At 38.8% G+C, this 19,047-nt stretch overlaps 1 protein-coding gene across 2 annotated transcripts in view; it reads right to left on the bottom strand.

The window, feature by feature from the left end:
- Positions 1-32: 32 nt before the first annotated feature.
- The window catches only part of DOCK1 (dedicator of cytokinesis 1), a 281,310-nt gene continuing 262,295 nt past the window's right edge, over positions 33-19,047 (bottom strand). For both annotated transcript variants that reach the window (XM_080596602.1, XM_080596603.1), the window contains exons 50-52: positions 14,542-14,695; positions 10,781-10,926; positions 33-1,352 (exon numbers count right to left, since the gene is read on the bottom strand). In XM_080596602.1, the coding sequence (XP_080452728.1) occupies positions 1,257-1,352; positions 10,781-10,926; positions 14,542-14,695 (396 nt within the window). In that variant the 3' untranslated portion in view covers positions 33-1,256. The remainder of the gene's footprint in view (positions 1,353-10,780; positions 10,927-14,541; positions 14,696-19,047) is intronic.

Here is a 19,047-nt window from a genome sequence, read left to right as displayed (position 1 = left end):
ATTAAGCAAATATATTTATTTTCTTAGACAAGTTTTTAAAATAATATTTTATTTTTTTTGAGTCAGTGGTATATTTAAAACAATCTACTGTAAGAGTATAAAGATTGTAGATAGTAAAAAACAAAAGTGTGATGACAATAAAAAAAATGCTACAGTATAAAGTTAGTTTCCTTCCTCCCTCCCAACACCCCTCCCCATCATTGTCCAATATTTTTCAGAGGCTAATAACTGGATTTTTTTTTTACACTTTAAGCAATTGAGAAATTAAAAATATGTAAGGCATTATTTGCACGTACATTAATTCATTATTACATGAAAAGCAGGCACCATAAAAATTAAAACATTCTAAAAACCATCATATATACAAACTCTGTACAGAATGATGGCACAAGGACAAAGTGATTTCATTCAGTTCATCCTAATCCACATGAAATATTACACATTAAAACAAAAAGAAAAAGCTCTTCCTGTTCTTGTACTTCGGTTTGGAATGACCACAAACCTTCTATCTGCGTATGCTCTTTCTTTTCCTATACACTCGTGCCTGTCTGTGGCTAAGAGGCTCTCTTGGCTTTCAATTGATCAATACACAGAAGAACAGCCAATTGAATCAAAATGTAAATGACTGATCACCAACGACTAATTGTAAAAAGGCCATCAGCTATCAGCTTATTTATAACACAGAAGAAATAAAGAGAAGACACATTTCACAAATAAGCTGTATCTGATTTTAAGCCCTGGGCATAACCGTTATTTGGGAAAATCCTACTGCAGCTTCTCATTATCACGAAGCCTAATCCAACGTGCATTGAATTCAATGTGAATATCGTCATTGATTCCTATATACACTGAGATTAGGTATAAAATACTCAGCTCAATTAGCACTCCATAGCTACCTAAATGCTTTAGGTACAAAACATTAAACTCTCATTTTAATCTCCACAGCTATCTATATGCCTGAAATTATTCAGAGTAAGAAAAAGAGAGGTTTAGGAAGAGGGTGCTGTCAGTTGACAAATGCCTCCCAGTCTCAAGTAGTAGAAATGCAGATTCCTTTCAAGTTTTGGGAGGGAATATCCCCACAAATGGGGTTAATGTAGTGGTGCTTCCGAAACACTGCCAGAAATTAATCGGAGTTAGAGTCATTGCACTAAGTGTTAGATACTGCACACCTGAACGACGTAAACATTATATACCTTACAATACTTAGGGAAATGAATTGTTACAGCTTTATCTTTGGAAAAAGGCTTCCTTCTTCACTGGACAATCCCAGAGTCAACAGATGTCTGCTTCCGAGTTGTCTTTGGAGGCGGAGGCGGGGGAGTCTTGCTGGGCAGTGGAGGCGGCAGGTGCTAGAAGAAAGCAATTTTGAACAGACAGCGTTATCAATGAGTGGATTTGGGAGATATTTGCTGGTTCATATATAACCAAGCGAGGCAGTAGGTAAGCCTGTAACCATCTGATATGTGAAAACTTCTCACAATCTGCTGCTATGAATACTGAATGTATTTGGCTATTAGATTAAAATGTAACTTATACTTTTGACAATGAAAAATCTCTCAAGGGTTCATGATTAATTAGCTTAGTATTTCAGGAAAAATCTCTTGAAAGCACTGGAGAACTTTATAATTCTCTACTTTATATCATGATAGAATATTGATTTCTTGGTCTGTATTGATTGCCTTCAGCTCCTATGCACTACAGAACTTAAAAGTTATGGTGAAGCAACAGCTTCATTGCTTTTCCATTGTTTTTGTATTTCACACATTTAGAACAAAAATCATTCAAAAAAAATCTTATTTAAACAGATAAGTAACTTGCAGCTATTACAGTCATATTTAAGATGTTCAAAATAGAAATCCATACTGCTCAAATATACATATTTAAAATCATTTTGTATGTTATACAACAGAACAAAAGCACCCTCAGTAAGACTCACTGGATAACCAAACAAAAAAAAATCATTATGGAAATTAAGACTTTTTCCATAAAGTTTGGTTATATATATTGAAAAAACAAACTGTTTCCGAAAAAGCTTAAGAACATTGCAGTTTGCTTACCGACTTTGCACTCCGGTTTTCTGCAGCCATTAGTTTTCCCATCACTGAGGCTGTGCTGCAGCGTCACACCTCATAAATGCTGCTGTGTTATTGTTTTTTTCCTAAGATTCTTCCCCCACTTAGCCAGCTATTACCTCTTGTTTTCCTCCGAGCACGACGACTCTTCTTCACTGGCACTTGTTTGTGTCTGGCCGAAATCCCTCTGCCTTGCCCACCCGACCCCCAGCGCCTCGCAGGGCTGCCAGCCCCATGCAGATGCTTCACACTGCTACGACATGCGCTGAGCCTGCCAAATTGCCTCCATCAGTGCTTCAAGAACAGCTCAAACGTCCGAAGTGCCTCAGTGCTATACTGCATGCACTGGGCTTGGAATCTTCACGCTCCTATTTCAACTTTTCTAACGTCTCGGACAATATAACTGGTGTTTTCCAAATCACAGTAAGAAACCGGTACACAAGCAACTGATAAAACACGTCAAAATGCGTAACAAGCCCATTCCTTCAAAAGATACCCAAAGTTGCTATCCAAAAAGCAGAGCGGTTCTGGGTGACGCCAGGACATTTCTCCTTTCCCTGCCTCACAAGGCTCCTGCCATGTAGCTACTGTGAGTTACCAGAAAAATGCAAGAGAAAAAGCAAAAATGACTCTCTAAGGTAACTGAACGCGCTCTTCAAAGTCATCGTTTAAGAAAGCATGAAGTTATAAACCTAGAGCTATTGTAAGACAGGCTGGTATTCTTAGTCATAAGCTAAATAGAAAGAGAAGACTGCATACTGGCAGCCAGGAACCTGACTGGACTTTTGTTGGAATATTTGTCCTGTAGCCTTACTGCAAAGAAATATTTTCCAATCCATTTCTGCAACCTTCCTAATTTCTCCAGGCTTTCCCCCTTGGTAAACGAACAGGGATCACAAACTACTGTTGGGCAACCATGCCCAAACCTTTTCTCTCCATATTGCCGCTGTCCAAAAGAGCAGGCACAGAGTACGTCGGAGTGCAGACCGTCATCTCTCCATTTCTGGAGCCTCTATAGCTCTCACCTTCCTCCTTGAGTACAAAACACTTGGCTGCCAGCATGGAAATCCATCGGTTTCCATCTGGATGAGGAACTCATGACCAAGAGGCAAGGAGCTCTCCGCACATCACCTCGGGAGATCTCCTGCCTGGCATCTTACATTTGCTGTCCCAAAGGAAAACAAGGTCAGAAGATGTCATGCAGAGACTGACCTCTTAGACTCCGTGATGGCCAGGGGAAGCTTCATGCTCACTGATGAAGACGGGAATTAAGGTGTTTTGCCATGAAAACTTTCATACTCAAAGTCCAGTTAAAGCTTACACTCTCTCTTTTGAAGATATAACCATTATTAAAAGAAGGGTTATGTCTCAAAAGGGCGCTGTATGCCGAAGGAAAGTCCTGCCGAGTAAGGGTTTTGAAGAGCAGACTCGAAGACCATACACAATTTACTGCGGACTTGCAGGGGAGCACAGGGCACAGTGCTCTCTGAGATGGAAAAATATATAGAAAATATATAAAATAAAGTGTTGCTGCTGGTCTGTCTCCAAATATTGCAGTCACGCCATGAAATATTTCCTCTACCTGTCCAAACACTTTTCTTAACCTGGTATGTTAAGTCAGCTCCTGAATCCCTACTACGACATCTGTATAAGAGTTGGAATGTTAACGTTACGTAGCCTCACAGATTTAACTGTGATTTCTAGGTTTCAAAGTCTCTGAAAAAGTGCTTTGTTAAAACCATGTAACCAGGCATGGGCTTCTGGTAAGATGTCTGCACACACTGATGGTCCGCAGAACGTCAGCATGCAACATGTAACTCCTCACAGAGGAGACAGTTATTTCAAAACAAGAAACACACAGGTTCTCCTCTAAAATATATTACAAAACATAAAAATTTCCTCAGTCCTGCTCTCTCAGATGGTATCTTTAACTTTCTATTTATCACTAGAAAGAACTAACTTTGCTGATAGCATCATTTGTAAAAATCCATTTTGAATTTAACTAAGAGTATATTGGCAATAATTCTTAATTCAATTAGATCAAAAGCATTTCTCAAAGAAATGAGTCCTTCATATTGATCACAGAACAATCAAATTATCCCTGAAAACCTGCTTCTGAAGAACATATACAAAGCAAATACAATGAGAATAAGCTAAATATATATGCTATAAATAACAAGCACAAAACCTACAAGAGCTTAGATTCTGCAAGCAAATTAGGCAGAAAGAAATAACAGAGATAGGTAGATAATTATTATAATTGAATTTACAATTTCCATTAGAAATTAAGATTAATTTAGTACTTGTCCATTTATGTTATAAGCTACCAAGGAATATATTAAGTAGGACATGCAATGCTCATCGGGGCACCATTTTGAGAAATTAGCACAACAAAACTTGCCAATATGGAAGTGGTGCAAATGCAGACCTAGTCATCACTCCAAGTGCCGATACATGCTCCCTTTACCCAGAGTAGCAATAAATTCGAGCACACTTTACCGTTAATATCAAACTTAGAAAATCATTATTTGCCTCATGAAGTTCATTTTACTACATTTCCACTTAGAAACTTTGAAATAAAAACCGAAGTTTCCCTTGATTTCACATGTAATGAAGAACTTCTTTGAAGCGTTCGTATTTATACTCAAATTGTGAACTTAAATTGTTAATTGTGAGTCCTCTGAACCTTAAACCATGCTTTTACTTTCTGACGAGGATAGAGACTGCTAGTTCACATTCAAACCTATTTTGGGCAGAATCCTTGACTCGCGTGTACCTCAGGGGAAGCAGATACCTTATGTAAAAGGCACATCTGCAACACAGAAGCAATCTGTTCCTTCCATTTCAAACAGTAAATTGCTCCCATTTGTTTGTTTTTCCCTGCTACTGAGAAGAATCAGGTTTAAAAACATTTGCTTCCATTCTCTTACAGAAACAGACTACATTACAGTATACATGTCCTGGCTGCAGTAAAAATCAATTAAAGAAGATGAAAATAGGTATATTTTTTGCTGTGAGGAAGCAAAATAAGATACAAGATTTTTTTTTTCTTTCGATCAGAAAATACTATTAAAAAGAAAACAGCAAACAAGATTTGAGTTGCACAGACAGTCCTTGCGGCACTGTAAAAGAGGTATATTCCCACGTAAGTCTTTTTCTTTGAAATTAAATGGTCATCAATATCACAAGCTATGGAGATCCAACAAAAGACACTTTACTTTGAAGGATTAAAAGATCTAATCAGGTCATAAGCAGTACAGGTAAGATGTAAGTAGGCTATCAAGTACACGAGGCTGTGCAAACACTTTCAAATACCGAGTTTCGCCCCGTTCCTTCCTGCTTACTCCGTTGTTTCTAGCACGGAGCTGAGCCACCTGACATCGGTGGCTTGCTTATTTAACATCAGCAATGAAAAATAACACACAATGTAAGCTCTTGGAGGAATAACGCTCCCATTCGAAAAGAGTAATAACGTGCCAGCTGAGAGAGAATCAACGTTAACGCCACTAATTTAAACTGAATTATGGACAGTTTAAGCTAATTGACCATTTGACTCTGGGAGTGAAGTTACGTAGGAAATACCACAGGTAACCAATGTAAAATGACCGTTTAAGCTCTGCTGTCATGCTTTATCTATTACAGCTCCAGGTGACTTTGTATCGCTGCCATTCCCTGCCCTTGCTTGCAGGGGACTTTGATAGGAGAAAGCAATTTCAGGAGTCCCTCCGCAAAGCCACACCTTGTCTCCTTGCCCCTGCCACGAGCTAATCGTCCCCTCCTCGGGACACATCAAAAATCACTCACTACAGGCAACGTGAAATTGCTCAAATGAGTGATTTAGATTCCTGCTGCTGGGTTGTTCGGCAGGGCCCTGACAGGGACTGCCTCTGCTGGGGACAGAGGCTCCTGCGGGTGACAGAGGCAGGCCGGGGACAGCCAGACCTGGCAGAGACTTGTGCTCATCACACACGGGATCTGCTCCTGGCACACGGCAGCTGGGATAACGCACGGCGAGTGCAATTCTTCCTCTGTTATACCACGTCTCTGCGTGTGGAGTCTATTAGTATGGCACACCACGCCGCCTAACTTCATTTCCGAAAGCAGTGTTTTTCTGGTCTAGTCCTTACACAAACAGACCTCAAGAGTTACGAGCAATACCCTCAGAATTAGGTTTAGACTCCAGACCGAAACAGTATTTCTTACTGAAGGCCCGGGCCCTGCGAGAGCTATAAACCAACGCGCTGCCGATCGGGCAGAGCTAAACCGCAGCTTGATCCCAGGTAACGCGGGCGGCGGAGACGTGGCCGCTGCCGAAACAAAATCAAGGGTGCCGCTTAGGGACACATCACGGGCTCTGTGCCTCGAGGCAGACAGCAGAACAACACATTTTTCACTCAAAATCCTGTAACAAGCCGTGGCAGGCCATTGATTTTGAGACTTATTAAAAAGTGACTCCTTCCTAGGCAAGAGCTTAACCCACCGAACCCCAGCCCATCCCAGGCTGAACTTCACGCTGGGAGGAGAGCTTGAGACGCTTCCCGTCTCCAGCAGCCAGCAATAATGATCAGGTGGCACGTAAAGAACAGACTTTTTGCTTCTTCTGTGAGCACACAGGATTATCTTGTGGGAAAATACCTTCCGGGTACATGGTATTACTATGTGCATCGTAGAAAGATGGAGTAAATCAGGGAATCACTGAACGGTCTGGGTTGGCCTTACAGGCCTTACAGACCACCTGGACCCCTTCCCCCAGCCCAGGCTGCCCAAAGCCCCCCCAGCCTGGCCTTGGGCACTGCCAGGGATGGGGCACCCACAACCCAAAGCTCCGCATTTCTTCCAAGTATCTAATCTAAACCTAAAGCATGGAAAGGCATTGGTCAGAGTGTCTGCTTTTAAAAAGAGGATACATTTACTTCCATTTGTGATCAAATGCGGTTCACAAAGTCAAGTTTCTAACTTAACAGTACTGGTTAATAATGCAGTTTTTCCAATTTCACTCTCTCCAACTTCTCCACAGAAGAATGCTGCCAGCCGCCCTCCTGCTGCCCAGGGCGCGTGAGCCTGCAGCGAGCCCTGGCCCACCTCTGAGCAGCGCTGGGAGTCCCAGGCAGGCTGCACCACGCCACCCGGGGGTTTCCCCTGCAGACTTCACCAGCCTAGGGGAGCCGAGCAATAGGACTTTTGTAAGGCATTTAGGAAGGAGAGGGAACCTCTCAGGCAGTTGATGGCAACCTCCCAAGAATTCATGTCAACAACTGCAAACAACGAAGCAACTGCTCCCTAATTACCTGCTACCCTCATGGTTTCGGCTGGTTTTCTAGCCTCAACTCTTTTCCTTCATCCACATGAGGACAATACTCTTGCCAAAGCCTCTTTCTTTTTTTCCTCACCGCAGCTAACCTAACAGAGAGCCGAAGATGAGCACTGCAGTATATGCACTGCAACACATCAAAAATCCCCTGGATTTATACTTCCGTGTAAACACTTCCATTATACCCATTTAAGCGGTAAAACGATCCCCAGTCTGAATGTTACTCAGGCACTGGGATCCCAACGAGTCAAAATTAGCGCTGTTGCCATCAGCCACGCGAGCCTGCTTCGGTTCTCACTTTAGGCACCGCTTCAGCCCTTGCTGTCCCCTGCTCGCAAAGTCCTCTGTCTGCTGCCAGATTGATTGAGGTCATCTCACCCAAACCATTAGCTGATCTCAGTAAGCGTTACAGCCAGTATTATAAATGTAAGTGCTCCTTTGTCTATTTTCTTTGAGTTTCCCTTTTTGCTGTGAATACAAAGTAGGCAGCTGATTTGTATGCAAGGGTATGGATGAACCCATAAAGAATGAGAAGTGCCTAAAGGAATCCCTTGATGTAATAATAATCCTTGCAGGAGCCGTAGACTTCTTTTTTATGTTCCCATATATTACTAAGAACATTTTTAGCAGAACAAATCATACAGTGCAAGAAAAAATATATAAGGGTATCATAGTTATCAATGAATAAGAGGACAATCAGATAATTATAATTAGATGATTACTGGGATAAGAGACTTAAGTAGACTAAACTAACAGTAGACTTCAAATAATCTAAGATTACAATCTCAGACACTAAATGACACTATTCCCTGCAGTTTCAAGGTTTTCTTGGTGTATTTATTAATGTACTCTTTTCAGTTCACTAAAGTGCTTTTTCTGTTGTTGTTTTTCCTAACTGACTGCAAAGCAACCCCAGCAAGCCATGTAATAATTTCTTATGCAAGGGAATACTTCCAATTCAAAAGCTACTGATACAATCTTATCTATCACATTTTTTACTAATTTTTCTTCACTGATACAAAACGTGTGTAATTTAAAAGATCATTAGTTTACTGGGCATAGAATCATAAAGTTATGAAGTATGTAGTTGTTTGACCCCTGTAACACAAGGCATTAAAAACTTGCCCAGTGGGATTTAATCAAAGCAGTAATAAGAATTTACCCATCTGATCTTTCATACCCAGCACTACTCATTTTATGTTCTTTACAGCTATAAGCTTGATTTAATAAATTTGTAGAGTAATTGTAATAAGCCTATAAACCTTTCCTAAAATTAATTCTAAGACTAGTACCTGTGGTTTTGTGACAAATCTGCTTTAGATCTATTTTCCAGACTTTGAAACTATATTACCTCATCTTGGAAAGCTTATAAAAACAGATGCTGAGGAAAATTGTGGACACCTGTCTAAGGAGATACCACTTTTATTTGATTATATTTCTATAGGATGCTCAAATCCTGAGCTCCTTCAACACTGGATGTTAAACAATGGGGCCTATTTCTACAACAACAAAAAACATTAAGAAAAAAGTATGAAAGGAGGCTAAGCAGTGACAGTAAAGAAAAGAAAAAGATTTAAGACCTGAATAGAACTTTGGAAAAAAAAAAAAACAACAAAAAAACAAGAGAGCACATTAATGCTAGTTTTATGATGTTCCATTTAGTGATGTGGAAACCCTGCTCATGACAGGTACAGGAGCTGTGCAAGGTCACATTTCCAAGAGCAAGGAGACCAAGGCTTGTACCGGGGTCTTCCTCAGATGTGGGCTCCAACCAGCACAGCACGATGGCATTTGCAATTAGTAAAATAAGTATCCTGCATTTGTCCACTTCATGGAAACCCCTTCAAACAGCCTTGAAAGGAAGGAATAAAGAGGCTGGGATTTTATTCCTCACTGCATATTTTATCATCTCATTTTATCATCTTTTCAGCTGAGAACTGAAGTCATGTTTACAATCCTGAGCTACTACCATGACCTAAAACTTACAACTTCCAGTATAGCATATAAAATGAATTTACTATCTTGGAGCTCATAAAGGAAGTTTAACAAATTTGAAACTTAATTTGAATTTCTCAAGCTTCTTCATGAGGCTTGATTCTTTAGACCAAAATCCTGGCAATCCTACTGTACATTCTGAAAGTTTCCATTTAGAGGTCTGTATCCAGGTTAAGCACAGCTGGCCCCGAGAGAGAAGACAGTGAAATGGGTAGAAGTGAAAGTTTGGAACATTTTGTCAGAAAATAGAGGAAAAGGGTTCATAAGAAAAATCAGTTAAAATGTTCACAAAACCCATCCAGACACAAGGAAGAATGATAGAATAAAAGATAAGAATAGAGAATTTTTCAATTTATGACTGAATAAAACGTGGTGTTTTGAACAACACTGCTCACGTTTCTGAAGTTACTTCTATACCTATTTTTCCCCATTTAGCCTGAAAACTAAATTACTGCAACTACACAGTTAGAATTCCATACATGGAAAAAGTCAGTCTTGTGTACTGTTACACATTGTGATAGTCTCTTACACAATACAACTTTTCATACACACAAAACTGAATTCCTGCCTGACTTTATTCTCTGCTGAGATAAATGAGATAAATAGAAATGTTTTCTCTAACCATGAAATTTACTGAAAAGCAAATTATTTAAAGGATTTAATTTGAATGATGAACTTCAGAGAAATATTGGAAGATACTTCTACAAACAAAATAGAAATATTACCAGTGAGAATTTTTCCACAAAATAACAGCTTGGCCAAAGTTATAAATTTCAAAGTCAAAGAAAAGAACACCTCTTTAAACACGTTTTTTTCTTTTTTCAAAAAGAAAACAAATGGCCCTTCTCAAAAGTACTGCTTAAAAGAAAAATACTAAATTATTTTTAAAGGCTTCCAGGATGCAGGAAAACTAAGTTGAAAAAGTGTATTTTCTTCAGAAAGCTGAAAACAACGTTCACTATGAAGAATGTTTCTAAGCTCTTTCCTCAAAGGGAGCATGCGTGTTTGCCTCTAGGAAACAAGTGGCAATTGAATGCTGACAGAACAGAGCTCCAGAAGGAAAATATGTCAGGTACATATTTTATTTCCTTTCCTGAGACAGGATTGAAAGGCTATAAAAACTAATTTGCTGCTGAGACTACATCCTGTCAGTTTAAGCTCCCTTACCAACACGTCTAACAACATTTGGCTGAATCTTCTCCACTAGAATGAATCCAAGCTCACTTTAAGTCGATCCCAATGAGCGATGCTGTTCCTTCCTACTTCAGACATTTGTTTGCAGCTGCAGAAATCTATGGATCTGCTGATGTCCACCAGCAGGGTCACATCTCGCTGGGGATGGTTAAAAATGAAAAAGCAAAGAAAACTGCAGAAAACCATCATCATCAGTAGGACTCACCCTTTGATGGGCAGGAGGGGACGTTGCTGGACTGATCAAGTCTTGGCTTTCCATGAGATTCCCATAATCGGCCATGCTTCCTTTGAGAGGCAGTGGAGGAGGGATGTCTGTGAGGTCGGCACTAGACATGCCGTTCAGTTCCAGATCTGCGAAAACCAGCATTTAGTTAACTCTTAAATAACTGAATGGAATCCAAAAATTCAGACTCCATCTATTCTTATGGCATTGATAATATGACAATGCTGCACATGCAACATCTTTGTCTGCTCTTCGTTGCCTCTATAATTATCTGCAGTTCATGTAATGAGGGATTTTAAAGGAGAAAAGAACAAGTGAACCAACCTCCCTATCAACAGGAAGCATGCACTGTTGGAGTTGCATTGGACTAATTTGTAGGATACACTCAAAAGACTTGAACAATCCTCTCTTTTTAACAGAAAATGAAAATACTCTTCCCTTCGGATTTCACTCCAAAATATTCATAGCTTGGCAAATACAATTTTCTCAGCTGTAAGCTCTGCATTTACACCTTGTATATTAACAAACAAGACAAGTTTTGCTAAGTGCACTAAGAGAATATAATTGAGCTAAGATTTATTTACTTTCCTACAGTAAAATACAAGCTTCTCGTTAATAAAATGCACAGATGAAAGCCTATAATTAACTACATCTCTCTCAAAAAATTTCAAACTCCAGGTAACTATAATAAATGAGCAGTCATTAGTTGTTGAGTAAATAAACTCATACAAGAAAAAGTACAAAACATTTATTATTACTGGTTGCTGGGTAGAAAATTCCCTTTTCTTAGCAGATAAATCCTAGCAGGTACTTGCTGCAAAGGGGAATAGCCTGAGGGATAATAAAGTTTATTGAGGTCTGAGGCATACATGGGTTTTTGTGTAGAAATCCACCCACGGTGTATTTCAGGGTAATTCAGTCATTTGAAAACAGGCAAAACCCACTGTGAGCTTTACGAGATAAGAAACTTAATTTATTTTTGATAAATTAGGGCAAGTGTTTTCATTTAGGGAATGAAAAAATAATATTTTTATTTTACTAGGATGATCTGTAAAACAAGTGGAGGACTTGTTTATTCAGATATTTTTATTGCAAGGTTTCTATCAATATCTTATAAGCAGTGCCCTTTTATTGTTCTCTAAAATGGCCTCTCGCTAACACAATTTAACTGTAAGGGTGTATTGATTTGTCACTGAAAACTGTAATTTTACCCTTCATCCTTTCACTCGAACTTTCACTACATCAGGAACAGGAATATTTTTCATCTTGGGATTTCGAACTTTCAGTGGTTTCTTCTACATCAAGCTGAAAAGTGTTGTTTGTCCTCCAGGACCTGAATTTCTCATCACTTTTTCTATAGCTTCTGTTTTTCATCCTTCCTTTTCTACACAGAGGATTTCTCCATTCCCCAAACATCCCAGTATTCATAACACTTTCTTTTATATACCTCCCTCAGAGTCTACTTCTACTATGCTCCTGTCATTAGAACATAACCGTAAAATGAACTTCCCTGGTCATTTTGTATTCACTTCCCATCCATGTAGTATATTTAAAGATCACAGACATTTGAGCATAAACATCACAGAAAAGAACTCCTTGACATATGTGCGACATCTCATCTACAACTTCATATGTACCTCCCTATACTTGTATAGATGTACTTACTGGTTTTTTTGTGTTTTTTTTTTTTTTTTCCCCCATGCAGTGTAGGGTGATGCTGAGAGATGTTTGGAAAATGTCATTTTCTTTAGAATTATAGCTTAAGCAGAACCTTGGATCCTACTTTGTAGAGGGAATCCTTCTTTTGGCATTACTGTAAGCAAGCTATGTTGTTAGGTCTCCCTACATACATTCCTTATGTGGAAACTGAAAATCAGCATAACAACGTGCTACCAGATATAGACAAACATTAGAAATTCAGTCTCCCAGTCCTGTAGTAGCCAAATCTAACTGCCCTGAACACTTTGGCAAACTATTTAGTAGAACAACAGCATTCTATAATGAAAAAAAAAAAATATTTGGCCTGACTAGCTAATCTCTCACAAGGTTTAATGAAATCCAAAAGTCATCTAGCTAACTTCGGAAAAAAAAAGTGTCAAACACAAACTGTCGTGTTATATAAATATCTACCCCTCATTTTTGTTTTGCTATTGTTATTCAAAGCATTTCATCAGACTAACATGGTTTGAATATTTTCTCTTTACTGGACACGTGCCATTGAGAATGGTGAAGAGATCGGTTAGATAACTTTTTTTATCTCAACCTAATGACCAAATTTTACACTCCATTCTCCTAAACTGCCTGCTAACAAGCAAGCAATATTGCTTAGCAACCCATTAACTGCTTTTAGCCAATTTGTGTACTGAAGTAACTTCTTTGTCCTTGGAATTCCACAAAAAAATTATCATTGTAATCCCTCAGGCAATTATGGACAAGTTATATATATTTTGCAGTAACTCAAACCTATTTTATGTAACGCACGTAAATCTCAAGCACATAGATGTAAATATTCTCAGAAACACATGATAGTTTTGGTTCCTTTTTAAAAAAGAGATTGAGTTGGTTTTAATAAATTGCATATAAAAAGAAATAATCTCATTCAACTTTTTTTTTTTTTTTGGTAGGAGTACCTGTACTGTAATTCTTTGTATTTCCATTTTTTTTGTATACTCATAGGTTTTGGGTATCAAAAATTTAAAGAAAGGAGGGAGATCAGTTATCAAAATAGTGGTTTAGGGTGTCTGACTAAGCAAGGGAAGCATTGAACTGATTTGAGCTTGTTTATCACTCTTCCACAACAGCATTATAACCAACAATTCCAAAATCATTTAAGCAAAGCCACATGTCTTTTAGAAGACAGTTCTGCTGCTATACATTTGTAGAATAAACATTCCCCTGCTTACAGGGGAATATTCACAAATGGCAACAAGAACTTTCCAAAACACTCCTTATTTAAGGGAAAAGGATTTAAGTATCAAAAAAGTAAATAAACCAAAATGACCATCAAACACGATTTTTTATTATTATTTTTTAAACTCAATCTATTCCCCTCTTTACTAATATTTAACATTTGACATTGGCATTAGCTTTTGTGTAAACGTACCATAATTTATCACATGCTAGCAACTGAAAACTGACAATCAGTTTTTGGAGAACAGCATTGTAAAAGAAATATGTGATGTACTACACCCGGATTTGCAGTAGGGTTTCCTGAAGGCTGAAATAAACATATGATATTTTACAGAGCAGCTAAGTGATAGACTTCAATGTCAAAAAACCCTAAAACACTGGAAATGGCTTTTTTTTTTTCCTTTGGCTTGTACTCACTACATAGTAAATAAACATTCTTTTAAGGTACAATTACATTACAGGGTTATTTTTTCATCCTTTATGCTCCCAAATATCCCAAATCCAATACAGAATCAAGTTCAACACTAATTTCTGACAATTATTAAATACCTATGCAATTGTTGATTATATGAAAAGGAAAAGAAACTTTTCCAATGCAACAGTTTTGCTTTTGTAAAATGTTTAAATGATTTTTGTTGGTGGTAAATGCCAGGTTAAGAGGTAAGTTGTTCTTAGTCCTGCAAAAGACATCCCCTGGTGATGACAAAAAAATAAACTATAAGAACTCATCCTGAAGTGTGATGCTTAACGTGATGCTCAGGAAACACAATTTCCCATAGGAAGTTATTCTGCAAAAAATATTCTGGGAAAACAAAATGTAATTAAAGACTTACTGGACTGTATGCTGAAAGAAAGCTTTGTCCGCGGAGTTATTGGGGGTGGTGTCACTTGGGAGCTGGGAGGCGAAGGAGAGACGGAGAAGCGCCTTTCGCTTGAAATGACGTTGATGACCTGGCTTTTTGGTCTCTGTGGTCTTAGAGGGCTGATCTGCACAGGGACAAAAACAATGAAAATCCCAATTATTTCACTGCAACATGGCATGAATATAAGTGGATACTGACCACCACAGCTGATCAAGGTTAGACAGTAAAGGAATACGCGTTGTTACTGAGCAGCCGACTTTGTGACTGCTGTATTTTCCCAGTACTTCCTCAACAGCAATAGGGCAATGATAACATACAACTCTTCTGATTTAATGCAGTATTTTTCAGCTCGAAATGCTCTTCCTGTCTCCCCAGGAATAACAATGAGTCTTAATGCATGCACCTTCCTATAGCCTAGCATATTTTTCTGAAGCAATGAGCCAAATCCCAAAACACTTGCTTAACATGTTACAGTAATAAGCATGGTAAGTAAGCCTACATCCTCACACGTGATCGTGTCATATTCAGAACCTTTTCTTTCTTCTCACATGGCTATACTTTCCTTTAAAATTTCTCTCCCTAATTGTTTGCATGCTCTAAAAATATAAACTCTTGTGCTTATATTTAATTCACTGAAATATACCTATTGTTTCACTTCATAATCCATTTAAATTTTCCATCAGAAAACCTGAAATGATACTTGTAATCTTATGAGCAACAAATATTGAAATAATTAAATAAGTGAAACCTTTCATTAAGTTTAATTCTGAACTCTACTGTTTCTTACCCATCCACTGTCCCCCACATTTCCATCAATCACAGTGAGGGAAGGAACTTGTTAATTCTAATGAGAGCACAGAAAATGGAGCCGCAGCCTAAAGTTAAGATGGGAAGTATTGCCAAGGTGATGCATTAGGGCAGAATGGAAGCTGCAAGAAGAAATTCATGCTTTTTGAATAATTTTGTCATTTCACAAATGACAATGGTGAAGGAGAAGAGTACAAGAGTACTTCCTTGTATTTTCAGAAAACAAAACCTAGAAGGGCTGGCATAAAGGTCTCCATGGTAATTTCTCTTAGAAGGCTCTCAAAGTACGCAACTTTTTTTCACAAAGACCTCCGATTAACCTTTCAGAAGTTTGCCTGATATTAAAATTCAAGTCCCAAAGACTCCAAAGGTTTCTTTCAAGATCTTTTAAAGCATATTTTTAGTGGAATGGATAAGCACAGTAATTGCTTTCTCAGAGGTATAAAATTACAAAAAAGCAACTAATAAAAATGTACTAGCTGACCAGGAAACCTGCAACGCAAGCACCAAGACAAAAATAAAACAAAATAAAACATAAAATCAAGTTTACAAGTTAACCTGGTTTGTGGCTACTTAACTAAAATAAATTTTAACTTCTTATATGACTGACTAGATTGTTTCTTTTCTTAAGGTTCATATACATCATGGTTCTGCTAGGGAATATGAACTCTTTGGAGACTGCTAATCCATAATGAACCCATTCCTAATTTTTTTTTAGTCTAACAAAAGTGAGATCAATGGTGAGCAATGTTAGATGTCACTAAATCAATAAAATGTACAGCCTATTATTCTGATTACTAACATAAGCTTTCGAGCGCTCTGTTAAATACCTGGCCTCAGTGTTAGATTTGCTATCAGCCTCTGGAATCAAAGAACTAACAAAGAGAATTTATGTTAAAGAAGTTTATGTGACACTTAAAAGAAGATATAAATCTCTAGAAAACTATAAAGACATTACTGATGATCTTCACATACCAAAGCATTTAATTTATCTTTTGATAAGATCAGAGCAGTACAAGATCTCTGTAATTAGAGTTTGGGTTTTGATCAGTCAGAAAATTCATTACAAGTACAGAGCAATTTGAAAAAAAGTATTTAACCATATAACTAGAGAAAATGGTTCCAAATACACAATTGTATAACCTTCTCATGTTCTTCCATGAAGATTTATTTAATTGGTGAAAAATAAGTTCCTGCATAAGAAAGTGCACCACGGTGACAGAAATATCCATTGCATCAGACAGCATCGTATCTGAGCAGAGCAGCAGCGGCTCTGCAGAAATGGGAACGGCCGCTGTCTGCGTGACGGGGCTGCCGTGCCTCTCACCTGACAATGGCCGGGCTGAACGCACACTGCACTTCTACACAGATTATTTTGATAAATCCCACTACCCAAATCCACCGTGGGTTCTCATTTACTCTGCCTCACCCACGTTAACGTCAACTGCAGGTTTTCCAGGTCGCTATGCGTTCTGCAGCACCTCTTTAAGCTAGACTGCATCACCCAGTCTTGGTGTGAGTGTTGGGTGAGACGTGCGAGGAGGCACGTTGAAGTCAGCACATCAGGCGTCTGCTAGGCCTCCCGCTCTGTCGCAGGAAGAAGAAAGAAGGGTTGGACCTGATCCGGCACTGACAAACCCACGCTGGCTGGTACTCTTCCGTTCATTTTCTTGGAGGTGCCTATAAATCGTCATGGTACTAAGGAAAAGAATGCCTTCTGCTGCAAAAACCTCCAAGTGTTTTAGAAGTCAGAGTTGAAGTTCTGTTAGAAACTTCACCAACTAAAAGGAATACTCTAAGTGAATTAGCAATGCTACAAATCACTTCTAAAATTCTCAATGGAAGGAATCCAGTAGCTATAACGTGAAATATTATAGCAACTAATAGCAGATTAAAATCTCACTATAAAAGCTCTTTAAAAGTATGTTTTAATTTCAATTTATTGTCAATTTTTTGTTCCAACTTTTTTGGGGAAAAAAAAAAAAGAAGAGTATTTCACTTTCCCATTCCATCATCTTTTAATTTTCATTTTTTTTAAGCTAGCAAACTTCCTGCTTCCAAGGTCCCAATACAAGAGAAATGAAAATGCCTTTTCCTTTATAAAACACAGCAGAACCATTGCTTTGGGAGTAATTTCGACTTTAAAAAGGGAACTTGTACAAAACGCAGCCCACAAAAGTAGAACAATGGAAAATTTGAGTTCTTACAAAAGATAATGATTTCTCCTCTATATAATTAATAGGGGACATATCTCTCCTGAGTGCAGCAATTTTAACAGAAGACAAATTTTATCTTTAAACTACTTGACATTATCTTTCCAAAATTCCTGAAGACAGCAGGGGGAATTGTACAACCACTCTGTAAACTAGTCTCGAAAGAGTGTTACCTCTGCTTCATATACTAGAGAACCACATTAGCACCAAGCATTAAAAATTGACCTGGTCATTTTGGAGCTCTTTCAAGTAGTTTGCAGATACTTAGAAGGGAGACTTTTTCCTCTTAGCAGTAAATTCCATTTCTTATTGATCCGTGGATTTCAAGAAGCTCAGAGTAACTGTGAGTAACTAATTCTGGCATTTAATTTCCTTCCTTCTCTATAACCAGGGGAAAATTAGTCATACCAGTCATGCACTGAGAGCTCTCAACTAGGGAAAGAGAGGAGAACTCCTGTTGGACTTTGTTCATTTCTCCTCCTCAGATGACATACGGGAATGTGCCTGGAAGGGTTTTCATGCCCCCTTTCCAGGTTTTAAGATCTCTGCCTCAAAAAAGTTCTCACAACATGCGCAGCATGGCAAGCGAAGAGTTAAAACGGGTAGGAATACATACAGGGATGTGAATTCAAAGAGGTCGGAGGGGTAAACTTCATCCACCGAAACTGGCAGCGAATGGCACTAGTCTGACGGTGGAAGAGGACGAGTCTTCAGAAGTAAATGAGCCTGCCCTTGGCAAACAGGTGCAGGCTGCTTCCAGTCACCTTTTTGTCTTTTTGTGTACTTGGAAAGGGCTTCCAGAAGGTTTGCTCTGTGATTTTCACGGGGTCTGAGGTGAGGCGATTGACCAGACTGCAGTTCCCCGGTCAGCCTGCTTTGCCCTTCTTGCATGCAGGTGCAGTCAGCGTTTGCATTTCTCCAGTCATAAGCAAACTTCTCCAACATCCAAGACCTTCCAGAGATGGCAGTGACCTTGCACTGACATCAGCCAGTTTTTTTCACCATCCTTGGATGCCTCCCATCTGGTCCCGGGGTTCTGTGCAAATCCAACCGACTGAGCTGCTCCAAAATAAAACTTCCTTCTCTTGTGGCTCTTATCCCACAAACTCCGCTAGTCTGTTTAGGGATCTGGGAGGTGTGAGTGCAAGCCTTGCCACTGCAATATTCAGGTTTAGACAAAACATGACTGCTGCAATGTGCCTCATACGTCCAGAGTGGAAAGCGTTGTGTGCAAAAGACGAGGCACGGATATTTATGCACAATGTATTTGCTCTCTGAAAACTGGTTTTGACAGGAGCAATATCCACTTAAACAAACCAGGACTGATCCCAAAATTACTGAAATCAATGGGAGAACTGTCACTGACTTCAAAGGCGTTTGGGTGAGAAGCCTGGGGGATGCACAGGGATTTTATCTGAGTTTTTGCTAAGCTAATACAGGGCCTACGGCCATATCA

This window comes from Anser brachyrhynchus (genome assembly GCF_964034855.1).
Source record: "Anser brachyrhynchus genome assembly, chromosome: 6".
Taxonomy (NCBI): domain Eukaryota; kingdom Metazoa; phylum Chordata; class Aves; order Anseriformes; family Anatidae; genus Anser; species Anser brachyrhynchus.
The sequence above is the reverse complement of the archived record's forward strand: the minus strand, read 5'-3'. Positions and strand labels throughout refer to the sequence as shown.